The 25,753-nt window shown below is 37.1% G+C and overlaps 2 protein-coding genes across 3 annotated transcripts; one reads left to right on the plus strand and one right to left on the minus strand.

Annotated features, from left to right (window-relative positions):
- Positions 1–10,265: 10,265 nt before the first annotated feature.
- LOC127942692 (lamin-B2-like) lies at positions 10,266–21,831 on the minus strand. Its single transcript, XM_052538597.1, has 12 exons — positions 21,397–21,831; positions 19,607–19,743; positions 18,082–18,238; positions 17,879–18,004; positions 17,137–17,307; positions 16,933–17,058; positions 16,444–16,664; positions 13,837–14,074; positions 12,770–12,877; positions 12,568–12,687; positions 12,411–12,491; positions 10,266–12,334 (listed from the first exon to the last, which is right to left on the minus strand). Exons 1-12 carry the CDS (start codon positions 21,610–21,612, stop codon positions 12,293–12,295), a joined length of 1,743 nt encoding a protein of 580 aa, XP_052394557.1. The 5' UTR covers positions 21,613–21,831; the 3' UTR covers positions 10,266–12,292.
- A 711-nt stretch (positions 21,832–22,542) lies between these two features.
- On the plus strand, positions 22,543–25,662 carry LOC127942693 (60S ribosomal protein L36). 2 transcript variants are annotated; one of them, XM_052538598.1, is made up of 4 exons: positions 22,543–22,668; positions 23,030–23,124; positions 24,231–24,365; positions 25,534–25,662. In XM_052538598.1, the coding sequence occupies exons 2-4, from the start codon at positions 23,032–23,034 to the stop codon at positions 25,621–25,623; spliced, it is 318 nt and encodes a 105-aa protein (XP_052394558.1). In that variant the 5' UTR covers positions 22,543–22,668; positions 23,030–23,031; the 3' UTR covers positions 25,624–25,662. The 2 variants fall into 2 exon arrangements, with proteins under 2 accessions (XP_052394558.1, XP_052394559.1); XM_052538599.1 differs by lacking the exon at positions 22,543–22,668 and adding an exon at positions 22,794–22,836.
- Positions 25,663–25,753: the final 91 nt, after the last annotated feature.

The following is a 25,753-nucleotide window of genomic DNA, read 5'->3' on the forward strand; positions in this document are numbered from 1 at the left end:
TAAAATGGCTGTACAACTTAAAGTGTTTTAAAACTAGTTTACAATCATTTCAGTGTTTTTCCAATGGGTTTAATATTGTAAATCCTGAAACACAACAATACACTTTCTAGTTTTGCGCATGCCAAGTTTTCATCTTAGACCATTCAGTCTGTGCATTCGATTTCAAAGTCAAGTTACTTCAGAAATCATGTTCTTTAACTGAGGCCAATTTCATATGTGCCTCCCGAGTCGTTTGAGATTAATTTGACTGAATTTGTTTATATCACAGAGGGAAACATGGATAACTTCCAATAGACTCTAGAAAAACTTCAACAAGGTCCAAAGGCAAGGGCAATAGGATGATCTTTCATTTGATTTTCAACCATATTAGTCAATACTTATAGTCTAAATTAAAAAGCTCCCAAACATCTAGCAATCACAGGTATTATTCTGCATGTACCTCTAAAAATCAGGTCTTATCCCTGGAGCAGTCGCTATGCTTCTGTGGTTCTGGTTGGCTTTTTGCTTCAGTGAATTAATAAATGGCTTTTTTTTTTTCAGATGGCTTTGAGAGCACTCCATTTATCTGTGCTGTATGGAGCTCAAGTTAATTAAACCCCAATGACAAGCATCCTCATCAGATCCTTGAATCTGAAAATCTAGAATCATGAAGATGGTTGTTTACATGATCAATGGTTGGAGCATTGAAAGAGCAGCGTTTGAAGTGACTTCTTGACGGCTCAAGAAAAGATTTGGTTTAATGTCTCTTTCTTGCGTGTTCCTTTTGTAGTTGTGCACCAAATAGAAAAGCAGAAAATTGTCATGACAGTTGGGGAGCGGGAATGTTGGGTTTTAGATTATCAGGCATTGTGAATATGCAAACAATTCGACAAAAACTATCAAAGGGAACAACTCATACCACTATGGAATCAGATCAGCACGAACCGTCCCTCAGAGCATCCCATTGCCTACGGATGATAACCTCCCACATGAATGTGTGGATGTGAGGCTGTCCTGAATTTACACCAATAGAATAAACTGCACAAAAATACATTTGTGGCCAAACTGCTTTGAAGATGTTCCACCGAACTGTGGAAGTCTGACTGACTCAAGCTGTTAGCAAGAACCAAGTTAAAGGATTTAACCTTACAATGCAATGTTGGGTTTAATTAGGTGCTTATATCATCATTTTCTGTATAGTTAGCGTAATTCAACCTACTGAAGAAAAGCTTAGACCACCATTGGGTTCAGGCTGGTTTATGATAGTTTGATAGATAGATCAACTGTGTTGATCACCTGTAAAACATATCTGCCAGTATGGTCTTTCTAATAAAATCAAATGACCATTGGTAGTTTTATTGGCTATGCTAGTACTGGCTAATCCCATTAAAACAGTCACCGGACAGAAGTAGATGAGTTCAAATCAACCCGTCTCTGGATTGGTGGTTGGGTGTACTTGATCATGCATTGGATTTTATCAAGGTTAATACGTTTTTGACCATGATTTGCTGTCTCTACTGTGGTAAAATGTAACTTTTTATTATTTAAATCTCCTGCAAACTATAGCTGGTAAAACTTGCCAAACAGCACGTTTTTTGATGTCTTATGTAGTCTTGCTGGGTAATCTAGTTAAGTATTGTGGTACTTTTTTTTTTGGCAGAAGTACATTAAAAAAAGATCCCATCTGGTAGCTGTTACAATGTGATAAAATATGCATATTTGAGGTAGTTTTTTTTGCGTAGAGGAAAAACATGTGCACACAGTAACAACACAGAAGTAGATTTAATTGTGTTTAGGGGGTACATAGAAGAAAACAGGTTGGGAAACGCTAGGCTAGATGCCCTTCCTCAGATTACTAATATTTAAATTCTTGGCTTCTCCAATCCCGAATATTATAACACCCAATTACCAAAAGCACCAGCGGCTCCAGGATTATGACTCAGATTTTGTGAGACCTTTGCAGTGAATATCACAGGCGTTCACCCCATTGTTCACCTTCCGGCACAGCAGGCATTAAGGTTAACAGACAGCGGCACGGTAAAGTCAAAAGCATGATAAGGCAGTAAAGGACACAGTTTGCGCCAATTTAAAATCATACAAGCACAACAAACTCGACGGGGGGAAGCTGTCCTGCATAGCAGCCGGCTGTGCTTAATGTGTCATCGTGTTCATATCATTACATTATGCATTGTATTCTGCCAAGATTAATATGTTTTTGACCACGATTGTTTTATTTTGCACTGAAGCCCCTGAGCAGACATGAGTATTAATTTGTCGTGCAGCGTTTGCTGTGCTTTCTGTGGTAAAATGCACGTTTGATTAGATTCATAGTGGGCAACTGGTTCTTGCAAGTCTACATTTTTCCATTTCATCCTGTGAAAAACCCATTTAATGAGTGTTGTTGTTGTCAATGTATAGCCATATCCCCCATCGAGATAATTTTTTTTTTTTTTTTTAAGTTAAGCTCCAAAAACGGACCATAAAAGGCAACCCTTACACTATATTCTCAGTCTTTTGAAGCCATAATACAGCTTTATGGCAGTGCACTGATATTGTATTTTGAATGTATATGGAATGACATAAAGGTAAGTAAATGTCAGAATTCTTGTTTTTCCCATTGGACTGTCACTATTATTTTTAATGCTTTGGATAAAGACATCTACTAAATGAGTGCTGGTTTACGATTATTTATACTTTTATTCATGCTTATGAATGATGGTAACTTATCCAGACCTCTTTACAAACGCACCAGATCGTCTACAAATCAAGCCGCCCTCCCACACACACTCTGCTGCAACAAATAAGAAAGAAAGATTAGCTTTAGACAGATGGACAGTTCATTTGTTCCAGGACTCTTTTGTTCTCTATTACCTGAAGGTTCATCTTGTTGAAAGGTAGGAATATTTTAGCTGTTCTCAATCCCTTGAGGTGAAGTACCACCTTTGATCGGATCAGAACATCCAAGTTCCCTTTCATTTTTCAGCATTGACATTTATTTTTTATTTTTTAGTGTAAGCTTAAAGCTGATGCAACTTTTAGTGTCAAAATACTCTCCTGTAATCTTAATATGCAGAGACGGCTATAAGTAAGGCTTTTGTAGGTGGATTTCCTCTGAAGTGTGGCTCTATCAAACCAATGCTGTTTTGCATCAGTGTGCTTTTCCAACCAATGATAAACGGGGAGACACCTGTCTGAAAACAGTCATTATTTTCAGGTTTATTTTCATATTGATGTCCTCTGGGTCTGTACATAATTAGACTTTTAAAAGACCTAAACAAGTGAAAAATTAAGACTACACTATAAACTCTTTTGTATATATGGAATGGAAAACAAATATGCTATTCGAACATATTTTATAAAAAATAGCTTGAAATACTTGTGAACTTTTTTTAGGATGTTGCTGCAATGTACTAGCAAAATGTGTAAAGCTAAAATCACAGTTCATTTACTTCATCATTAAGAGTTGAAGCCTGTCTGACATTAACTCTATAACTTTCACTGTCATACAGATTCTGTCTACAGAGTATTTCTCTCTTGTGACTTGACTCTTGCCTACAAGGTGAAGACTTCTTGTCTTAACAGGGGACGAGGTTGGGTTTAATGTGCACTAGAGTGGAACGTGGTTAAGTGCCATGCCAGACAATACAAGGAAGTGAAGGAAATATGGATCTGGGTTACGGGGATTCATTAAAGAGCTGTTGATGTTGTGATAGCAGGTGAAAAAGCTTAGCGTACTGTAAACTTTTTTTCCACAGGAGGACTGTCCACAGTGACAATGGCACGATTCGCCCCATGCTCTGGAGCCCAGTTATTTTTAGCACCGTGCCGCTCCAGTGAATTTTAAAATGGCTTTGGCAGGTCACTGTGCAAATGATTGAATAACCAATGCATTTTGATTCACGGTCCTAAATGAATTCCCAGTCCTCTTCCCTGAGATGATCGGATACCAATTTTAAGTTCATATTTAGATTTAGAAGAAACTGGTTTTAAGAGATAGACTGCATTTTGGTCCCAAGGGTCCAATTTCTGGCAATCTATGAGAGGAATTTGGATATTTAAAGGCCAGCTGCGAAAACAATTATTAGATAACCTTTATTGAGGAAAGACATAATTAACAGTAACTTGTCTATCGCACTGAAGGTAAGAGAGCACCAGATGAAATGGGAGAGGGCGAGTAATGAATGGCGTTGTGTATCGCTGTGTTGTTTGGTGAAAGACGCCCCATTCTCACTCGCAGTGGGGTGCTGTCATTGGTGGGAGGGCGTTCAAACTGGACATTTGTAGTAATGTGACAGCGACACAACACAATAGCATTCGGCTGGACTTTCAGTGCACTTTGTGAGAAAACACTGGCGGTCAACAAATAGACTGAGATGTTCTTTAGCTTCAGGTGGCATTAACACGTGATTGGACATTGCACAGTGCCAATGTGGATTAGTTTGACTTACATTCCTAAAAATAAAGGTTCTTTATTGGCAAGAATTTAAAACATCCATGGAACAGACCTGTTCTTTTTAGTGAAAAAGCTTATTTTGATTTTTAAAATGTTCCATAGGGAACCAAAAACGGTTCTTCTATTGAATCGCTGTGAAACGCTCTTTTAAAGCCTGAGTGTAGGATGCTACAATGGAAGTACAATAGTGTTTGGGCACGGTATTTATTTTATGTCAAAAATCATTAGAATATTAAGTTAAGATAATGTTCCATTAAGATATTTAGTAAATTTCCTACCGCAAATATACCAAAAATGTATTATCATTAGCAATATGCATTACTAAGAACTTAATTTGGACCAATTTAAATGTGATTTTCTTATTTATTTATTTTTCACCCTCAGATTCCCAAATATTGTCCTATCCTAACAGCTTATTTATTCAGCGTTCAGATGATGTATAAAACCTTATGACTCTTTTGTGGTCCAAGGTCAAATATCTGTTGGTACAATACGCATCACATGATTAACCAGCTGTTTTCTTTGACAAAAATGCAGAATCGATTTGGACTAAAAGCCAAAATGGAGAAAAATGTGTTTTCAAACAAAAACATATCAGCGTGAGATCTTTAGGAGCACTTGATGATTACAGACAGATGTGTTAGAGCAGGACTGGAACTGAACTCTAGGTTTGGTTCTTTTGGGAACCCAAAATGGTTTTTCAATGGCCAGGGTCACCAATCCTGCTCCTGGACAGCTAGGGTCAATGGATCTATGGCATCACTGCGAAAACCTCTCGTGGTCTTTATTTTTAAGAGTATAGTCTATTCTGGGCATCCAAGTATGAATGTTATGTTGATTTGTTTGCTTTTGAGCCAGAGTCGCTTGGTACGTGTCCAACGCGGAGCACTTACCACACTCTGGCTCACCAGCACACAGTGTGGGTGTTGAAATCGTGGGTGTGTGGGAGCCTCGGCCAGCGGATGTGTGATTGGGGGTGAGTGGGAGGAAGAAAGAGAGAGAATGAAAGACATGGAGCGAGAACGAGCGACCTTTCCTCACTGCAGGGATAATGGAAAGGTCTAGACGGCCGGGTCCCCACTGCAGCACACTAATGACTGCGAGACAGTGGGAAGAGCAGATATTGAGGAGTGTGTGGGCGGTCTGGTACAAACACACCACGCTCTGCACTGAAAGCCCTTTTCTTTAATGGAACACTAAAGATGAGCTTGTTGATCTCTTTTCTAGCGCTGGCTGTGTGAAGAGCGTAATATTACGGGTTTTCAGAGGCGTTGCTGAATACAGCACCTAACACAGAGGTCACCGAGTGAAAACAAAACAAAACAAAACAAAATCAGCCAGAGATATTACATCTGTCATCAATTGAGAAATCAAACGTTGAAGGACATATATTTTTAAGAGTGTGGTGCACTCTAGTGGGTACACGGTGATGCACAACATACTGGCGACTGATACAAGACAGAATATGGTAATAATAACAGAGCGATTGCCTTATTTTAACTACTTTTTTGGCGTATCTGTGCATTTCAAACATGATATTGTCTTGAATTATTCATAACAGCAACATACAGATTCTTGCATGGCTATACAATTCATGCATTAATAACTCAAATTGATTGTGCCACGTACAATAAACTATTTCCATCTCGTCGCCAGGGGCGGACTGGCCATCGGGAGCACCGGGGCATTTCCCGGTGGCCTGCAGTCATTCTGGGCTGCCGGGTGCCGCTGTGCAGTCGATCAGCCTGACGTGCAATAGCCTGGTATGCAACTGCGAATTAATTGACGGTTTTATGAATCTACGAATCAGCCGATCGCGGAGTGAAAATGACACCACCACATCACCAAACATCAGCGAAGCACTGCCTAATTGGCTATATCCAGAGGCAGGCTTTATCTTAGAAAATCGGGCAAAAAATGTAGCCATAAATGCAAAGGAGGAGCAGAGACGAACGAATAAAAAGGAGAAAAGCCCTGGCCACAGACGCAGCAAATCGCTGCAAAATCCCAGCCATGTTCACCAGTAAGGGAGCAGGTCGGTCAGAATTATCATTTTAGGCTCAATTGATTCGCGAACCCGCTCCGAACTCCCGAACTGATTCAAATGATTCGCGTTTCCCCAAACTGACTCAAATGATTCGCGATCCCCAAACTGACTCAAATGATTCGCGATCCCGCTACGAACTCCCGAAATGATTCAAATGATTCGCGATCCCCAAACTGACTCAAATGATTCGCGATCCCGCTACGAACTCCCGAAATGATTCAAATGATTCGCGATCCCCAAACTGACTAATGATTCGCGATCCCCAAACTGACTCAAATGATTCGCGATCCCGCTACGAACTCCCGAAATTATTCAAATGATTCGCGATCCCCAAACTGACTCAAATGATTCACCATTCCGCTCCGAACACCCGAACTGAATCAAATGATACGCGATCCCGCTCCGAACTCCCAAACTGACTCAAATGATTCGCGATCCCCAAACTGACTCAAATGATTCACCATTCCGCTCCGAACTCCCAGCATAGAGCAGCCTCTACCGGCTGGAGACGGTAATGTTTTCTATTGGTTCATTTCTCTCGGTTCATGTCAAATTAATTTTGATAAAGTCACACCTGACTATAAGTCGCAGGACCAGCCGAACTATGAAAAAAAGTGTGACTTATAGTCCGGAATATACAGTACTTATTTTCCCATTTGTGTGGATGACAGAAACATCATGCTACTTTTTACTGATCAGCACTTTTTTTTGCTACGGTTATGAAGACTTGGTCCATCTGTTTTATAACTGTGGCCAGCTACATGGTTTTCTTAGACTAGTCTTAAAAGTTAGTGATGTAATTATTTCCTTTTACACATTTTTTAGTTCAATTAAAAAGTAGACTGGTTAAGTTTACTGTTTTGGTCAAACTAGTGCTTAACATTGTAATACAGTGGCTATTTTTATGCTACTGGACTGATAATAGTTCCTTTTATTGGTCACTAAAAGATGTTATATCCACTTACACACAGAAGCAAGATTATGGCATATGTTGCTTCTATACACACACACACAAAAACAATAATTTACAATATAACTATAATTACACTATTTGATTTTCTTTAGAATTATAATCTATATGCCATCTTTTGATGTTGTGTGTGTGTTACCTCTGTAGCTAGCCTTTGTTGTTCTCCTGGTCCCAGTGTCCTCTGTCGCTTTTTGGGCTGGTGCTGCTGTTCAGATGATGCACTGTACCCACAGAGGAAAGGGGATTGAAAAAAAAATAAAGATAAAAATTAACAATGAATCTTTCTAACAACAGCAGCTTTATCCGACAATAGTAAACTAAGGCATTTACCTGATTGCTTGCATGTTGTTTGTGAATCCCTGGACAGCGGATTTAATGTAGACAGGGTCGATGTTCCTCTTCTGCAGCTGGTTGAATAGCATGTCTACATTTGGCATGATCTTGTGAAACAATGCAAGGAAAAAACAGAAAGCCTCGTGTTCAAGCATCCTCACAAAACCCCCTGCCTCTCTGACAGTTGTGTTATCAAAGTTGTAGAGGCTCTGGGAAGTCTAGTATGGTACTTAGCCTGTCCAGAAGGGCTGTAGCGAGGGACCTAAATTCTGGCTTACCAGGATCCTTTCTTGACATTGAGAAACGCCAATAGTATTTGTGAAAACTATATTTTCAACAGATGATTTTCTAATATATTACATCATACATAAATACATTTAAATAATTTATATGATTATAATTTTGCGTGTGTGGTTCAGGAAGGGTGGCGCCATAGCGCCCTCTATTGGTCAGCCGCCACTGTCCGAACTCTCAGAAATTACTCAAATGATTCACGATCCCGCTCCGAACTTCCGAACTGATTCAAATGATTTGCGAACCCGCTTTGAACTCCCGAACTAATTCAAATGATTTGTGATCCCGTATCGAACTCCCAAACTGACTCAAATGATTCGCGATCCCCAAACTGACTCAAATGATTCACTATCCCGCTCCGAACTTCCGAACTGATTCAAATGATTCGCGAACCCGCTTTGAACTCCCGAACTGATTCGCGATCCCCAAACTGACTCAAATTCGCGACCCGCTCTGAACTCCCGAACTGACTCAAATGAATCGCGAACCCGCTACGAACTCCCAAACTGATTCAAATGATTCGCGAACTCGCTACTAACTCCCAAACTGATTCAAATGATTCGCGATCCCCAAACTGATTAGATTGATTCGTGAACCCCCTTTGAACTCCCGAAATGTCTCAAATGATTCGCGAACCCGCTACGAACTCCCGAACTGACTCGAAATGATTCGCGATCCCCAAACTGAATAGATTGATTCGCGAACCCCCTTTGAACTACCGAAATGACTCAAACGATTCGCAATCCCCGAACTAAATCAAATGATTCGAGGTCCCGCTACGAACTCCTGAACTGATTCAAATGATTCACGATCCCCAAACTGACTCGAATGATTCGCGAACCAGCTTTGAACTCCCGAACTGACTCAAATGATTCGCTATATATATAATATATAAGGCTAAGTGAAGTGTTTAGAAAGTGTTTTATCTTTAATCTTTTAATGCTGAACTACGGAAAAGACAACCTGACTACACCAACATATCAAAAATCGAATGAGATGCGCTCTTTTTAAAAGGGTTGATTTAATGACAAAATCAACATGAGAGGTCATGGACATGTTCCCATTTCTTCGGGTTCCACAAATTGTGAGTATTTGTTTTTAGTGTTGTTTCCTTTCAGTTTAGTATTTCCACTGCATTTTCAATTTTCTTTTTTTTTTCTATGAATAAAAAGTCAAAATTGTTTTAAAGAATTTTTCTTTCTTTTTTTGGTAGCTGCTGCATGAAGTGAAGATTTGGGAAGGACCTTCATCTTAATCTAGAGACTGCTCTTCAAGTTAAATTAAATTAAATTAAATTAATGCATTTAGCAGATGCGACTTACAGTGCATTCAGGCTATCAACTTTTTACATATCAAGTGTTCCTGGGGAATCGAACCCCCAACCCCACAATGCTCTACCAATTGAGCTACAGGAACACTACTGTCTACTTTAGCAAATCGACACAAACGCAAAAAGTGTTCTATTTACTCTAATAAATTTATTTATACCATGGTTTGTCTGAATATTTGATTCTGATTGGCTAAAAGGGGTGCATTAAAATAATTTGATTCACAGGTAGATTCAGTCAGTGTAATTACAATTAAAGTTAAATGTGCTGCTGCAATGACATACATATAAAACAAAACACTTGCACACGAGATCGGAGATTAAAATAATGTGAACTGTGACATTTTGCATTTAATTTATAGTCCAAAATGCAATGCTGTTTTACATTTAATTACTTTATTTAAATTCTGTACTTAAAATCTAATGCAAGACCTACCTAAAAAAAAAACGTAAGTCAGTTTATTTTTTCTCTGTTGTATTTTTTTGTGCTGTTGCTTGTAGTTGGAATATTCTTAACCCAATTCAAACAACTGAAAGAGATAGAGTTTAGCAACAGAGGTGGCATGGGGTGGAGTCAAATTCCCGGCCTGATTTACTGTCCAAGTCCGCCACTACTCGTCGCTTCCATAATATAAAAACAAAAATGCAAGTAAACCACCTATAAACACTAATTTGAAATCTTACCTGGTGCTTGCCGTTTGCCTTTTACTGTGATGGGTGTTTTTTGGCACATTAAACCATGTTAAACCACTGTAAAGTGTTTCGTCGCATTAATGTACTGACCTCCAACTCCAAAAACCAGCAGAATTGTTAATCGTTTAGTCATTAAGAGTTTGCTTCTCATAACAGACAATGGCACAACTTAATATGTAAAACATTTATTGGATATTGCATACAAAAGACAAATCAAAGTAAAACAGATTAATGAGAAACTTTTGATAGGCGCCCTCTTCTTGTAGGCTTTCGTACAATTTATCCCATAACAAATTGGATTCATAGTTCACAATCTATGGCTCATTTTTTACAGCCTTAAACTCACATTTCTATCTTTTGATGGTAGTTCAAATACCAGCTTTTACTTTACAGTAGATTATTACAATGACAGATTGACAATTTCGTATTAAATATACCAAAGCACATTGTATCCGTTACATAAGTCACAGCCCCGTCTAATAAAACCTGAAAGAACAAGGAAATGACTTTCCTCATGAAAACAGTGTTCGTAACTAAAAGAAGCTACATTTAAAATTCACAGATGTGCAGGTGTTTGGCATTCACGTCATATGAAGTAAACTAAACAAAAAGGTAGATTTTATTAGCTCAGAGGCCAAGTAACTAATGCACACAAATACAACTTTACTTGAACTCAATTTCTCTTGAATTTAACAAATCTGTGCGCCCCAATTTACCCTTGATACGCTATCAAACAATTGGTTCTCAAAGAACCTTCGAAAGAACCCTAAAAAGTAAACGTAGATAATGATAACCCCATAAAAAAAATAAAAATAAAAAAAATTACGCAATGAATTTCCTTTAAAAAAAAAAAAAAAAGAATTCTTAAAATGCTTCCCAGGTCATTTATTTTGTACACACCACACTGAATATATTCACACATTTATAAGACGTTTAATGTAAGTTTTAAATGTATTTAAAGACTCCTTGTGCACTAGGATTTAAAAAATCCTTAGGAAAAAACTATCAAAAATATATGATTGTAGCTAAAAATCAAACCGCCGTATTACACAGTTTGCGTGAAAAGTTGAAGCATTAACCCTAGAGCTCACAGTAACACTCTTATAAAAAATTTGTCACATGCATAATTTTCTAAGAAACATTTAAAATAAGAAACAAATCGTAAAACTTAAACGCAACCGAAATCGACAGGGTGGATGGATCCAGATTACTCACTGGATTCAGCATATAAAGTATGGGTTTTAGTTTTTTTCGGAGTGTCTCAAGTAGGTTGTAACTTGAGCAATGCAATAAATAAAAGGAAATTTAACAAGTCAAATTGGTTTCATTCATTGTCCATTTCTTAGGTGGATCTGCATGAGCATCTGCGCTTTTGTAAAAGTGTGTTGATTCCGGTCCAATTTCAATGCAGAATTTAATAACTATTAACCATATGGTAAATTCAATCAAATTAAACATTCAACCTGAATTTTCCTTCATATTTGAATAAACTGAAAGTGTTTTTAATATTTGAATGAACTCAAACACTGTACTTTTTAACTTCCATTGACTATTTAGATTGTGGGGGGGGGGGGGGGGTTGTTAGTTTAAAAAATTTCTCAATCACTGATTCCAAAATACATAATACTATGTAAAGCATGAATCAATAATATTACTTTAAACAGTTTAGAAGTCAACGAAACAATCTTGTTTCGTTTCCACCCTGTTAATGTGGTTGGCGAAGCACAAAAACATAAGGTATGCTTAGCTGTCAGTTACGGGCTATAATGCACTACAGAACAATAATTATCATAAATCCCCCATTCATAACCCTGCAGTGACGAGAACACATGATTCATTGACATGAATATGCTGATTCATTAGTCATCGGCTCGCACAAACACTCTCTGATTTAAGGTTATTTGACTCATTCCCAGATGGTGTTCACCAAGGCTATGTACTGGGATGTCGCCACCTTTGGGAAGTGCTTTGACTCCTACGGCGGGCATCTGGAAAGACTATTCATTGATTATCTGCTGCTGAAAACAGCATAGTTTGCCGCAGCTCAAGATTAACTGGATTTACAAATGAGGTCCGTACAAATAAAGGGTCGAGGGAAGGGTGTTATGAACTCATGATTCAAAAAATACAAAAGTAGTGGCTCTACAAAAAAAGATAGAATTGTGTGGAGGAAAATACTAAAGGTGCACGGCTCCATCACATGACGGCACATTCTCTGGATCGGATCTTTGGATCGCCCTGGAAAGGAGGAAATTTGGTTATAACTCAACCTCTCAAGATCGTCGTTCTAGATGTCAAGTGGTTCATTACCAACCTGCTTATGGAAGAGATCTTCATCATCATCACCGTTCTCCATTTCTATCACGCTTTTCATGACGGTTCGCTTCGCCACTTCCTGGAAACCCAAGTTCACGTTTTGTAATTGGATTCAAAGACAAAGAAGAAAAAAGCCAGAAATATGTTCTTTATACCTCTCCGCTTGAATTGACCAGTAAGGTGAGGATTTTTTCTCCGGTGCCCCAAGAGCTCTGGCTCTTCCACAGCAGATCTGAAGGAGGACTGTGGGACACACCGGCGTCAGCGGCCCACACCTTGCACAGAACCAACAGTTTAACATCTAGTCAACGTCCTGAGGTAAAAAAAATTAAATGAAATATGGTCATATTTGCTTACATTTACTGTCTGGCCAGCCTTCAGGACAAACTTGGGACTGAATTTATAAGCGATTTCCTCTCCATCGCCAATTTGTCTCTTTAGTCGCCAGCTGCCCAGAGATTGATCCTAAATTTGGAATAAAAAAAATATATACAAACACGATGAATTAGTTTTTTCCTTTGTTCTTTTGGAAACCAAAGCACAATAAAGTAAAATATTAGTTAAACATCACAGTACTATGGAAGTCCATTTCTGACAATGAATTGAAAAAATTAAATAAAATGTAATTGTGATTTCTCACTATTTTTACAAAACAGAAACTACTTTCCAGAACAGAAGCCAGGTTAAATGTTTTTTTTTTTTTTATATAAATTTTTATAGAGATCACTTTGGATTTAACTTAACAAATCAGAAAAATTGGCAGATGCCAGATGAGAAAAAAAAAAAAAGTAATTTTCACTAAGTTTTTAGAAATAAAATGTTGAATGATCAACCCTCTCAATAAACACCTTCAAAATATAGTCAGGATTAAAACTGTAAAGTTTGGTGTATGTAAGAGCTGCTGAAGGTGGAGAGAGAAAAAAAAACGTAAAGAAATGTACTTCCTCGATGAGTGGCACGTTTGGCCAAAGGCATGTTAGAAGGTATGTTGAAAGCCTGGTTAGTATTTTTGCACACTATTTAAAAGCTAAAATGCTCAAATGCTGTCTAGGTTGACAACTCACTAGCTTGTATAAAATCAGTCGAATGATATATGAACAAACACTTCTGTAAAAACTTAAAACATAGGAATAAAACTAAGTTTAAATGCTGTTGAAGTGGAGATATAAACTCGTTAAAGATATGTATTGGAACCGAAATATACAGATGCAATAAGTAGAATAATAAAATCAAACAAATGATTTGAAAAAAACCTGAATCTGAAAAAAAATTAAACTTAACAAAAAGTGGTTTCTTACCACTTCATTTTATTAAAAAAACAAAAATAGCCCAAAATGTCTGAAGTGTATTCACTTAATACATCAAGTGAAACTTGTGTATTGTGATATTTATTGTTTTCTCCCCAAACTCCCCATTGACTGTACCTTGTCAGAGTTGTTCCTGAGGGTCACCGATTTCCCCTCCAAGTCGATTTCCTCGATACTGACGCTTCCTGTCGCTTCGGCCTCCTGACTGATCTGGACTTTAGGAGCAGTGGTGGACGCTTCCTCCAGCTCCACACGCTTTCTCTTGGCGCGGGAGCCACGTGAAGACGAAGAAGTGCTGCTCGCTGTGGTGCGGGTCACTGTGACCCGTGAGGACGGGCTGGGGGACAACTTCAGCCTAGAGACGGGACGCACATGCGTTTAAACAAACCGGAAATCACATATGTGATCGTAAAAAGTGAGTAGAAAAGATGAACCGCACCATAAAAACTAGGGATGCATGATTTTGGATTTTTGCTAATACCCGATATTTAACTCATTTTAGCCGATACAGATATTTTCTTTTGTTTAAAAACAACAAGTCTCCTGTGCAGAAATTATGGTTAGATTTGAATAAAAACTTGTTTGTTAGAATTAAATGAACAATGTAGTAATTCTATGAGAACAGTACATTGAAAGCTTTGAAAATAATTAATCAATCAATTATATATCACAATTTATTTTTCAGAAAGATTCAGTGAGATCCTTAAAATTTTATTTTAAGATTTAACATTTGTAAACACTGTTTACGTGATATAATCACTAGCACACTGAGTTAATCCTCTTATTGGCATATTTTTTTAATATCGGGCCGATGCCGATATTTGCACTTTAAGCCATTATCGGCTAATACCGATATTGATCCGATAATATTGTGCATCTCTAATAAAACAAATGTTTACACGACTTCGCTGTCATCTTTCCTTTGCATCCTATCATCTGTATCTCAACCACAGACTATCTTTAACTCGTCTCAATCTTCAAGATGGTCTAAACTGCCTGGTCTTCAAAACTTCCTGTTAAATTAACTCTCTGGCCTCCTGTTTTTCGACAGAGCCGCTTTTGGTTCTCTCGAGTACAAGTGAAACATACAATTATCATTCCAGCGTAACATTTTACAATCTACCCTACTCTTCAGAAACATCAAGTATGTCAAGTATGAAGCACAAAAATGTGAAAAGTGTTTGGCAAGCATTTCTGAACAAGTTATGGACTGCAGCTATCAATGAAAGACGATAATAATCAACAGATGCAAAACACTCAGCAACGCCTAGTTTGTGTGCATCGTTGACAAATGCTTGATTGTGTCACAAAACCAAGTGGCTTCCTACATTGATGGCATTTTTTTTCCCCGCAGACTTGTCTAAAGCACTAGAAAACCCTAGTAATCTGCCTACTACTCGTGTTCAGACATGTTTCAAAAGTTAACAAGTCACCATTTGAAGACAAGGTACAGCATTGTTAGGTCTTGAAGTCAGTTTTGAAGCATTCTGGACATCAGACACATGAGAAACTTGCTCCAATGTGTTTGATGCTTTCTCAATAGGCAGCACTTTTGGCCACAGGAAAGGTTGCGCGATAATGACAAAAAAAAATTCTCTATGTTTTCTAGAATATTTTCGATAATACGTTGAAGATATGTTGTTGAGCAGGTTACACACATTTTGTACGGTGGTTAGTTTGCAGGAGTAACAATTTTACTTTTCCAATAAGTTTGAATAGATTTTTACCTTTTGTGGGCATTTTACCTTTATAAGGCAATTTTTTTACGTAATTAAATGTATGCATAATTTTTGGGGGTCAAATGCTTACATTTAATCAATCAGTTTAAACAGTAAGACACTACACAATCTACTGAAATCGGTATCAGCAAATTTTTGTGTCCGTGATACAGAGATGGCACAGAATCTGAAGTGTCATTTAGATTCATTCATGATTAGTCTGTCGCCTAATATTTTTGTCGTCAAATTGATCTCATAAGAGCCTGCAATAACACTGTTTGACCAGTGTGTGGCTGTATTCAGCTCTCACAGATGAAATTCAGGAGGAGACTCCGAACCTGAAGCTGCTGAAAGCAGAGTTTAAATGAATCTGTAAATATGTCCTGTGCACTTTACTCTAAATAATGAAATAAACAACAAATGACAGTGGTGAGAAAACAGCGGTTAAGAAAGCATCTGATCATAGCAATGTTTTTAAGTTTGCAACAGCTCTGCAATCGGCTCTTCAGTCACATGTTTGTTGCAGCCCTTTTTGATACTATTGTCATTGACTAAAAACTAACTGGTCTGTCTAAAATGTGAGTGACTTAATATTAACCGTTTATTGGACAGTTTTGGAGAAGAAATACTGTTCTATTCATATTACCCATTTCAGAATATATACGTATAAAAAAAAAAATCATACGGGGAAAATATTTGCACCATTATCTCTAATTTTGGGGGGAATTTTAAATGTATTTTAACAAACTTAATCATGAAGTGAAAGCATGAACTCTCAATGTGCTCGCGCAGTAGTCTAACCTACAACTCAAATCGCATATAGTTTAGACAACAATAATGATATTATAGTAGATGATATATTGCACTCCCCAAACCTGGCCTGTCTGAATGGGTTTCAAAAGCCAAACGCCCAAAAATGCTGTTTAGGATGGCAGCTCACTTGGTCTCCATTTCTACATGAATATTACTTTGAGCATTTAAAGATGTGGGTCCTGTAGATGCTCACCTGTCCTCCTCGCCCTCCAGCAGCTTCCTGTAAGCGTTGATCTCCATGTCCAGGGCCAGTTTGACGTCCAGCAGCTCCTGGTACTCGTTGAGCTGCTGCTGCATGCACTCCCTCAGCTCGGCCATCTCACGCTCTCTGTCGTCCAGCTGTCGGCGATACTTGTCCCGGTCGCTGGATAGCATGTCCTCCAGCTCGCGGATGCGCTCCTCGGCGGCAGACGCCTGCGGTGGGGCGACAAAAGACAAGCTGTGAATAACAGGTAGCAATTCATCAGCCCATTTCTGCTGCTCAGTATTTGTGGTCCACCGATATATAGCCAAGGCCGATATATCGGCCGATATTTGGCACATATCGGTCAACCACTAACTCAGTATCACAACATAGTGTGGTGTTTTCCTCTAACACTACAGGAGAACTCAGAGAACAGACGTTTAAACTCAAAAGGCTTTCAATTTGGACATTTAGACTTTAGCTTTAGGCCGTCTGTACCTGTTTCTGCAGAGCGCTCAGCTGATAGCTCAGGCCCTCGATCCTCATTTGAGCTTCCTGGAGCTCCTCGCGGGCCGTGAGCACTGCCTTATCGTTCATGTCAGACGACACCTTAGCGTTTTCCAGCTGAAGAGACAAGATTTTAGTTCACACACAAACCACGTTTCCATCAGCGAGTTTATTTGTGAAGCTAGTGTTTCTGACTTTGGCCCTGAAGGTCTGCTGGAGCTCGTCCTTGTAGATCTGCACTTGCTCCTCGTGCTGTCTGCGCAGATCCTGAAGCGCCTGCGCTAGCTTGAACTCGTAGTCCTGCTGCACGCCCGAGTCCACCTCCACCATACGCTTCTCACGATGACGACGAGTCTCACGCACCTCCTGCATCACACACACACGTGTTACATCTGACCTGGGCACAGACTGACTATAAAGCAATAGTCGGCCGATATTTGCATTTCTTTTTTTTTCAAGACTAGACAATGCAGGTGAAATTAAGTATTAATTACTACCTTACTAAATATGTTTAAATATGCAAATGTTCCTGTGGCTCAGTGGTAGAGCATTGTGTTAGCAGCGCAAAAGGTTGTGGGTTCGATTCTCAGGGTAGAATGTATAGCCTGAATGCACTGTAAGTCACTTTGGATAAAAGCGTCTGCTAAATACATAAATGTAAATGCAAATGGGAGAAAACGGCCTTTAAAAATATTTATTATATTTGAAATCTATTTGCACAAATTGATAAAGCGCTATAAAAGTAAAACGTAACAGTGTCTCTTGGATGTTTTCTTTCCATTAGCCTGAAGAAACACTTAATCAAGTGCCAAAAAGCAAACTTTAGGCCAAAAAGCCAAAAATTGACAGGTGCATGTTTTTTTTGCCTGCAATTTCTCGCATTAACTATTTGGCCAATATTTTATCCTGACTTTTATTTTGACACCATTAAACTGACCTCCTCAAACATGGTCTTCCTGAACTCCAGCTCTTCGGTCAGACTCTGGCAGCGGTTTTCCAGATCCACCCGTGCTAGCGTCTCCGTCTCCAGCTGTTTCTTAGCCAGGCCGTGAGCATCTTCAGCCTGAAACAGGAGACGAACGCCTCAGTTAGACCTCGTTCTGAAGCCGAAGAGGCTGAAATGTGGCTTGAGGGACTTACTTTGGCCAGCTGAGCCTTGAGGTCGGCGAGTTCGGCAGACAGGGAGTTGTTCTCGCTGAGGGCCGTGTTGAGAGCCGCCTCTTTCTTGTTGTACTGCGCTTCCAGTTCCTTGATCCGAGCCTGAGCCAGAGCCAGGTCTCCATCCTTCTTCTTAAAGCTGGAAAACAAATTCAAAAAGAGTCAAAACCCATCTTTAACAACGGCTGTCAGTGGATTAATCATGTTTTTGGAATTAATTTAATTCATCCGTTAGACGACTTGTTTTCATATCAAAAATGTGTAATAAAGATGTTTAAAGTAGAAATTTAACTGTACTATGATATTCAATATAACATTAACAGTAAATTAGCCGATATAAATAATAAGTTATCATAACGAAATATAAACACGACAAGATATAAACGAAGCCTATCAAAAAAATAAGCAACTAATAATATATAGAAATTACAAAAACTAAAGGTTTTTAAAAACTACAAATAGAAACATCAGAAGAACCAAAAAAATTATACAAATAATAAAAATTATGAACAATAAAAATACACCTTAAATATAGATGATAAATGTAAAATACAAACAATACAACCCACATACATTTTAATATAGTAACAAATATTACTTGAAATATACTTTTTAAATGTAAACAATAAATATAAAATATAAATTTAATACAGACCGCATTATTAATAATATGATATTATATTATATAAAACAATACTGTTGGCTTTTATTAATATAAATATACTTTATTTATCGCAAATAAGAATAATATTAATGTGGGCTGGGTTTCACACGCTTCTCAGATAAACAAAACATTTAATCCCTCTTCAAATGATTTCCTATATTTTTTTTCAGTAGCTACGACACGAGCTTCGCATACATTTCATTATAACGTAATTCAGATTCTCCCCAAATGCAGATAAAGCTGGTGAAATCTGCGTGACAAGTTACAGATGTTACACACACACTGCTGTGAGTAAACCAGTCGCCCACAATCAGGCACCTAGCAACAGCCACTTCCTGTTTATTTGTGCTCATTAGCAATGAGATCAACCGAACATGAAATCTGAAGCAAATGCATGCAAGTTCTGTTCTAGTCGCATTATACAAAGCAGCAGATGGAAGCGGATTTAAGCCAGGTTAGTTAAGCCCAACTTATGTTTAAAGACCACTTACTTAAAGCATTATGGGTAATTAAACTAAAGCAATAAGCACAGTGAAGCCGTGGTTTACAGTGAATTTATAACATAGGCATGATGCTTCACGGGGCTTATTGCTTTTATAAAATAGCTAGTAAGGTTTCACAAAATAAAAGTAATAATGATATTAATAAAACAGTATTCTTCCACCAAACAATGTGGCTTCTCAGAAACAGGTGTGGTTCTAAGAAAGTGGTTGCCGAGCAACACACAAACGTAAACAAAGGTGTGTGTTTGGCTCAGCCAATCAGAATCAAGGACTGGAACTCTCTGATTTATGATGGGAATGGTGTTTCGACATTACAAGTGTGTTTTTGAGTCGTACTCACTTGCGGGTGACCTCCTCGAGATCAGAGTTGGCTTTTCCCAGATCGATCTGAAGTTTGGCTCGTTCCCGCGCCGTTTGGTCAAGCACTCGCCTGGTGTCCGCAAGCTCGGCATCGTAAAGAGACTTAATCCCAGACACCTGAGCGAAAAACACACCATCAGTATCATCGTTAAATTAAAGCAGGAAAAACAAACTTTCACACTTTGAATTATTTATTTTTTTAAATAAGAAAAACGATTTTAAAAACGTATTTTATGTTTATTATATAAACATAAGAAATACACTCATTTTAACATGACATTTTTATTTATGTTTAATTTTAGTAGTAAAATTAAACAAAATAAAAAATATATATTTTAAACGCTATACTATAATTTTTATTTAGTTTAAGTTGAAATACTAAAGCTAAAATTTATAAACATCAATAAATACATAAAAAATTACAAACTCACAATAACTTTAAACTATAGTTTTTTGCGCATTTCTTCACATTTTAATTACATTTGTGTGTGGCTTATAATTCATGAACAACAAGATTAAACGTATTTTTTATAATATATAAAATAGTATAGTTACTCTATGCCTTCTTTTTTTTCGCGTTGTCCATATTTTTACTTCTGTTGGTGGTTCATAATTAACACAATTTGTTCTTTACACATCAGTGCAATTTGTGACATTGGATAACAAATATGCCTAATAAATAAATATTACGCCAGTACTACAAAAACAAATCAAGGAAAATTTGAGCCACTGAACGACATTTAAAAAAAACTCTAAATAAAAGCTTCTTTAAATATTATTTAAAAAATTGTACTGGCAATAATATTTGGAAACAGAAGATAAAATAATACAAATATTAAAAACAAACACTTTCGAATTCACATTTTCACAGATGTAGACAATTTATTTTAATTCTGTGTGTGAAAGAGTGAATTCAGAATTGTTTGTTCAATTGTAAGAATTTATTTTATTTTTTAATAAAAACTAAATTAAAATATTAACGGAAACTCCATCAATGATGCCCAAAACACTGATTCAAACACATTATAACACGATGATTTTGATGATTTCAGGAGCCTACAACTCTCAAATTAAGACCTTGAGCAACTAGCAGACCTTATTAGTAAATAAACTAAGTTTGAGAGAAAAGTGCTTAACAGAATGCTTTTATAGGACAAAACAAGACGTTAAACTGCATTCAAGCCATTTCTTTCCACACGTCTGATCTATGAGGGGTGCAGTTTGATGTGGTCACCATTCAGATCAGATTCAAATTTCAAAAGTGCATCTGGCCACTCCCAAACTTTGAGGAAAACGCCCGAACACACACTCAGGAGTCCAGGACAACACATAAAAGTCCAGGAATCACGCTTTCTAACGTGAATTTGATCACACACACGCATTACTAACAGATCAACCCATGCATAAATAAAAAGAAAACGCACAACTTAAAGAGGCATATGGAGACGGTTAACTGGACACTTTATAGAGTTCACATACATTTGCTTTTACATGCAATGCATTTATGAGTATAGATTTGCAATCGCAAAACACGGTTTTCAATGCACTTGCTTGATTGTGTCAAAATGCATAACTTCCTCGCGCGATTTTTCAAATGCTGTGCCATCACTCAACACACTGCTAAAGTTTTAATGATTTAACACATACCATAAGGGCTAAATCTACACGCAATGACAACGAGAAATCCGAGTTAAACGCTTCGGAACGGATCATTGCTCGAACAGGCAGATCTATCGCACGTGAACGCAGCACAAAGGAACGGCTCCGCACCTCTCTGGTCGAGACTTCCTCCTTCTCGGAGACTTTGACGAGCAGCCGGTCATTCTCGAGCTCCAGGGAGCGCACGCGGTCGATGTAGACGGCCAGGCGGTCGTTGAGTGCGCTCAGCTCCTCTTTCTCCTGCAGGCGCGTGATCCGCGCGGGGCTCAGCGGGGTTTGGGCGGCAGTCGCGCGGCTCGACTCACGGCTCGGGGTTGCGGTCGCCATATCGCTTCACGCTACAGACCCACTTCAGCTCAAATAAACACTTCCTCCCCAGTTCCACTTCGGCCCGGTGAACGCAGCGGACTCCGAGTCGCACTTGGAACGGTTTTCCGGTGGTGTTCGGTAGTTTTTGTCTGTTTTGTGAGTTTTTGAATGAATCCGTGTTTTGTAGTCCAAGTGCTGGTTGGCTGTCTCTGAAACGGAGGTGTGAAAAGAAAATGGCCGCCGCGCTGCTAACATAAAACCGCGCCAAAATTCCGCCAAAGTGGTTATGGGAGTTGTAGTCCGAAAACCTCCAACAACTATGTCTGTCATTTTTTTATATTAAAATATTACTGTTTAGATTTTCGAAGAGCCTTATCGAATTTTTTTATTTTTTCGCTTATAATTCACGAACAACGAAGTGGAAACGACTTTTTTAAATAAAATTATATTGTATTTATTCTATACTTTTTTATGTTGTGATTTTTCATATTATATTTTGTGTTTTATCTTTTTTTTACTTTTGTTTGTGGGTCATGATTCACGCATTGATTTTTAAATTTCAATTTGAAACAAAATAAATAAAAAAATACTACAAAAACAACCAAGGAAATAGACTTAAGGCACTTAAAGGCATTTAAAAAAACCCTAATAAAAGCTTTTTTTTTATTTTTGGAATTGTAATGCCAAATTCGGAAAGATACAACAAAATAATATAAATATAAAGAAATTAATAATTCATAATAAAAATAAGCAATATTTTTTTCTTTTATTATTAGTAGTATTATTTTCCTATTTAGAGAAATAATGCAGAATGAAAATAAAATGTGATTTAATTGTCACACTGATTTTACTTAATAGAATGGTTCTATTATTATTAGGGTGAAAAAAACACATGCATTAAAATAATAACTTTAAAGTAATCTCTCGTAAAGACGAACTCCAAAAGACCGCTGAGTCTCTTCTAGGCGGCGCCACTTATTTTTCCCGCGAACTCTTTTCTTGCTGTCGCGCTTGTAAGCGCAGCTTCCGCCCCGCAGCGGTCCTTCCGGTCTGGACGCCATTAGCAAAGCGCAGGTATGAATCGCCAGAGAACCTCGAGTGATAAAATCCCGTTGATATCTAATCCATCGCGTCCCAAATCATCCCAAAATCCCTTGTTTTTTGGAACATAACTCAAACCGAGCGATCTCCAGCCATTATTTGTGAAACTAAACCGCGATGTTTGTTCGTTTTCCACCTCAGGTATCCCCGACTCAAACGCTGTCAGAATAAACAAACCTTAATCTATATAATATAAATGTGACATATTCGCATATATTATGGAATGTTATAATATAAGATGACTTTAAGTTGTTCAGTCGTCCGCCTCAGCACACATGACAGTGTTTTCACATCAATGATGTTATATTAAATCTCGTTTTTCTCTCTTCCACAGACATGGCCATCAGGTATCCTATGGCGGTTGGTCTTAATAAAGGCCACCCAGTGACCAAAAACCTCTCCAAACCCAAACAGAGCCGCAGGAGAGGGGTGAGTCACATCTATCACTCTATAAACCTTCATTTTAAAGATTGGTTTAACCTTCAAACTCGTTTAGCTGAATTCAAGCCTTCAGAAACCAGAGCAGAGCATCTTTTAACCCGTTAACTACCACTGGCCCGCCGGTGGGCCTATTTGCCATTACATGTTTAAACCGTAATATCTTAGTCTGAACCTAAAGTAATCTTGACAAACTGTATATCATTGGAAAGCATAAAGACTGTAATTTTGATATTTAGTGACTGGTGATTTTAAATATATATATATATATATTACAGAGCAACTGATTTATTAATATGCAAGAAGAGTACTTGCTCGTCAGAGTCAGAGAGTGTGTTCTGACCTTTGAAATAGTGATGCATAGAAGAAATCATGAAAAATCCTTCATCCATTCATTTTCAAGGAGAGTTTTCAAAAGATAACATCCATTTTGTGTATATATATATATATATATATATATAAGATTTTAAATGTCTAAAAGTGTTTTTTGAATGGTTAGAATAAGCAATAGTTTTCTCTTTGATGCATTGTGAACTATAACGCAAGTCCAGGGTTCTCGTAGCAAGTCTTAAAAGTGTTTTTAAGGTCGAATGAATTGAAATCAAATACTGACCCTTAATGCTTCTGATTGTGATGTCTACTACTTAAATATTGACAGATGTATGTAAAAACATGTTTCAGGTCACTTAAATCATTAATGGAAATGAAGGAGCCCTTAAATGGTTACTAATGGGGTTTGATGGTCATCTAGTGGAAATGTTTGGTACTACGCCCAAACAAAATCTCACAACAACCTCAAATTTGTGACATAACTTGTTCAGAATTTGGGTTTTGATTTTCTAGCAGTTTGAGTAAAACATGTTTTGTAAAAATATAAACTTTATTAAATATAAACAGAAACGTCCATAACTTTTATTGTTTTATAATCTTTATAACTTTTTTCACTTCTACAATAATCTGATTTAAAAAGAGACCAACCTCAAGTCGTTGGACCAAAGCATTCGACATTTATAGTTGCAAATGTGATTTTCAAGTCTATGCTCAAAAACTGGAACGGACGGTTAACCGTTTAAAGTGACCTTGTTCTTGTGTTTCAGCGTCTGACCAAACACACCAAGTTCGTGCGTGACATGATCCGCGAGGTGTGCGGTTTCGCGCCGTACGAGAGACGCGCGATGGAGCTGCTGAAGGTGTCCAAGGACAAGCGCGCGCTCAAGTTCATCAAGAAACGGGTACGAGCTCAATTTCATTTATAAGCGATTTGTAGTGTAATAGTGGGGAGAAATGTCCCTAAAAAGCTGTAAAAATGCACTTTTTTTTGTTTCCCCATCAAAGTTTTAATCATATTGCATCGCAAATCATGGAAGACAAAATTTGACTTATTTTTTTATTTAGTTTGGTTATATATTGGTTAGGCGGATCATGCTTGGAATAAAAACATTTGAAACAACTTTAAAATGTTGTAAACAATTTGTACAACTTCTGGAAAAAAATAGATTGTATTGTTGGGACAAGAAATAAGATTATTTTTTTTTTTTAATAACTAAAATGTATAGTTCAGATTCTGTTGTTCTCGGATACTAAAGGTTGTTACTGACATTTGTCCATATTAGATTGTATTACATTTTTTTTATTCAATTATTTTTATAAAAATTATTGCATTATATATTTAAGATTTTTTTTGTATTGCTTTTGAATTAGATTTTTATTTTTGCATATAGATTGTAATATTTTTTCAAAATTGTAAATTAGGTTTCAATTAAGTTATTTTATTTTCGAGATGCTTTTAAAGTTTTTATTAATATTCAGTTTATGGCATATTAGATTATTTTAATTTGATTTCAATTTAATTGCGTTATAGATTAAGATTTTATTTTTGCATATTTTTTACACTTCAATCAATTGTATTTTTTATTAATTTCAATTAAATTATTGCATTATATATTTTTAATTTAATATTGCTTTTGAATTTATTTTTGCTTATTTTATTTTTTTAATTAGATTTCAATTTATTGCATAATATATATATTTTTTTGTATTTTTTATTAATTTCAATTAAATTATTGCATTATATATTTTTAATTTAATATTGCTTTTGAATTTATTTTTGCTTTTATTTTTTTGAATTAGATTTCAATTTATTGCATATATATTTTTTTAAATATTTTTTTTATTGCTTTTTAATTTTAAGTTGTATTCTATGTAGTTTTTTATGCATTCATATATTTTATTTTAGCAAGTTTAACTAAATATAAATGAGATGTTTTAGCTTAAATTAGTTTTTTTTTTCTCTTGTCAATTAACTGTCAGATAACTAGAATGATTATATTTATATTCAGCACAATATCCTCATGATCTGTTTTTTTTAAATTGTGTGTGTGTGTGTGTGTGTGTGTGCAGGTGGGAACTCACATCCGCGCCAAGAGAAAGAGGGAAGAGCTCAGCAACATTCTGGCCGCGATGAGGAAAGCTGCTGCTAAGAAAGAGTAGCCTGTGTAATGATGAATAAATCTGTGTGTGTGGAAACAAGCTTTAGTCTCCTGTGCTTCATTCAGATTAACTGAAAACTCCATGGACCATGAAGTGTGTTTATCCAAATAAACAGTCCATGTGTTGGGTG

The sequence above is a fragment of the Carassius gibelio genome, chromosome A22 (assembly GCF_023724105.1).
Source record: "Carassius gibelio isolate Cgi1373 ecotype wild population from Czech Republic chromosome A22, carGib1.2-hapl.c, whole genome shotgun sequence".
NCBI classification, from domain to species: domain Eukaryota; kingdom Metazoa; phylum Chordata; class Actinopteri; order Cypriniformes; family Cyprinidae; genus Carassius; species Carassius gibelio.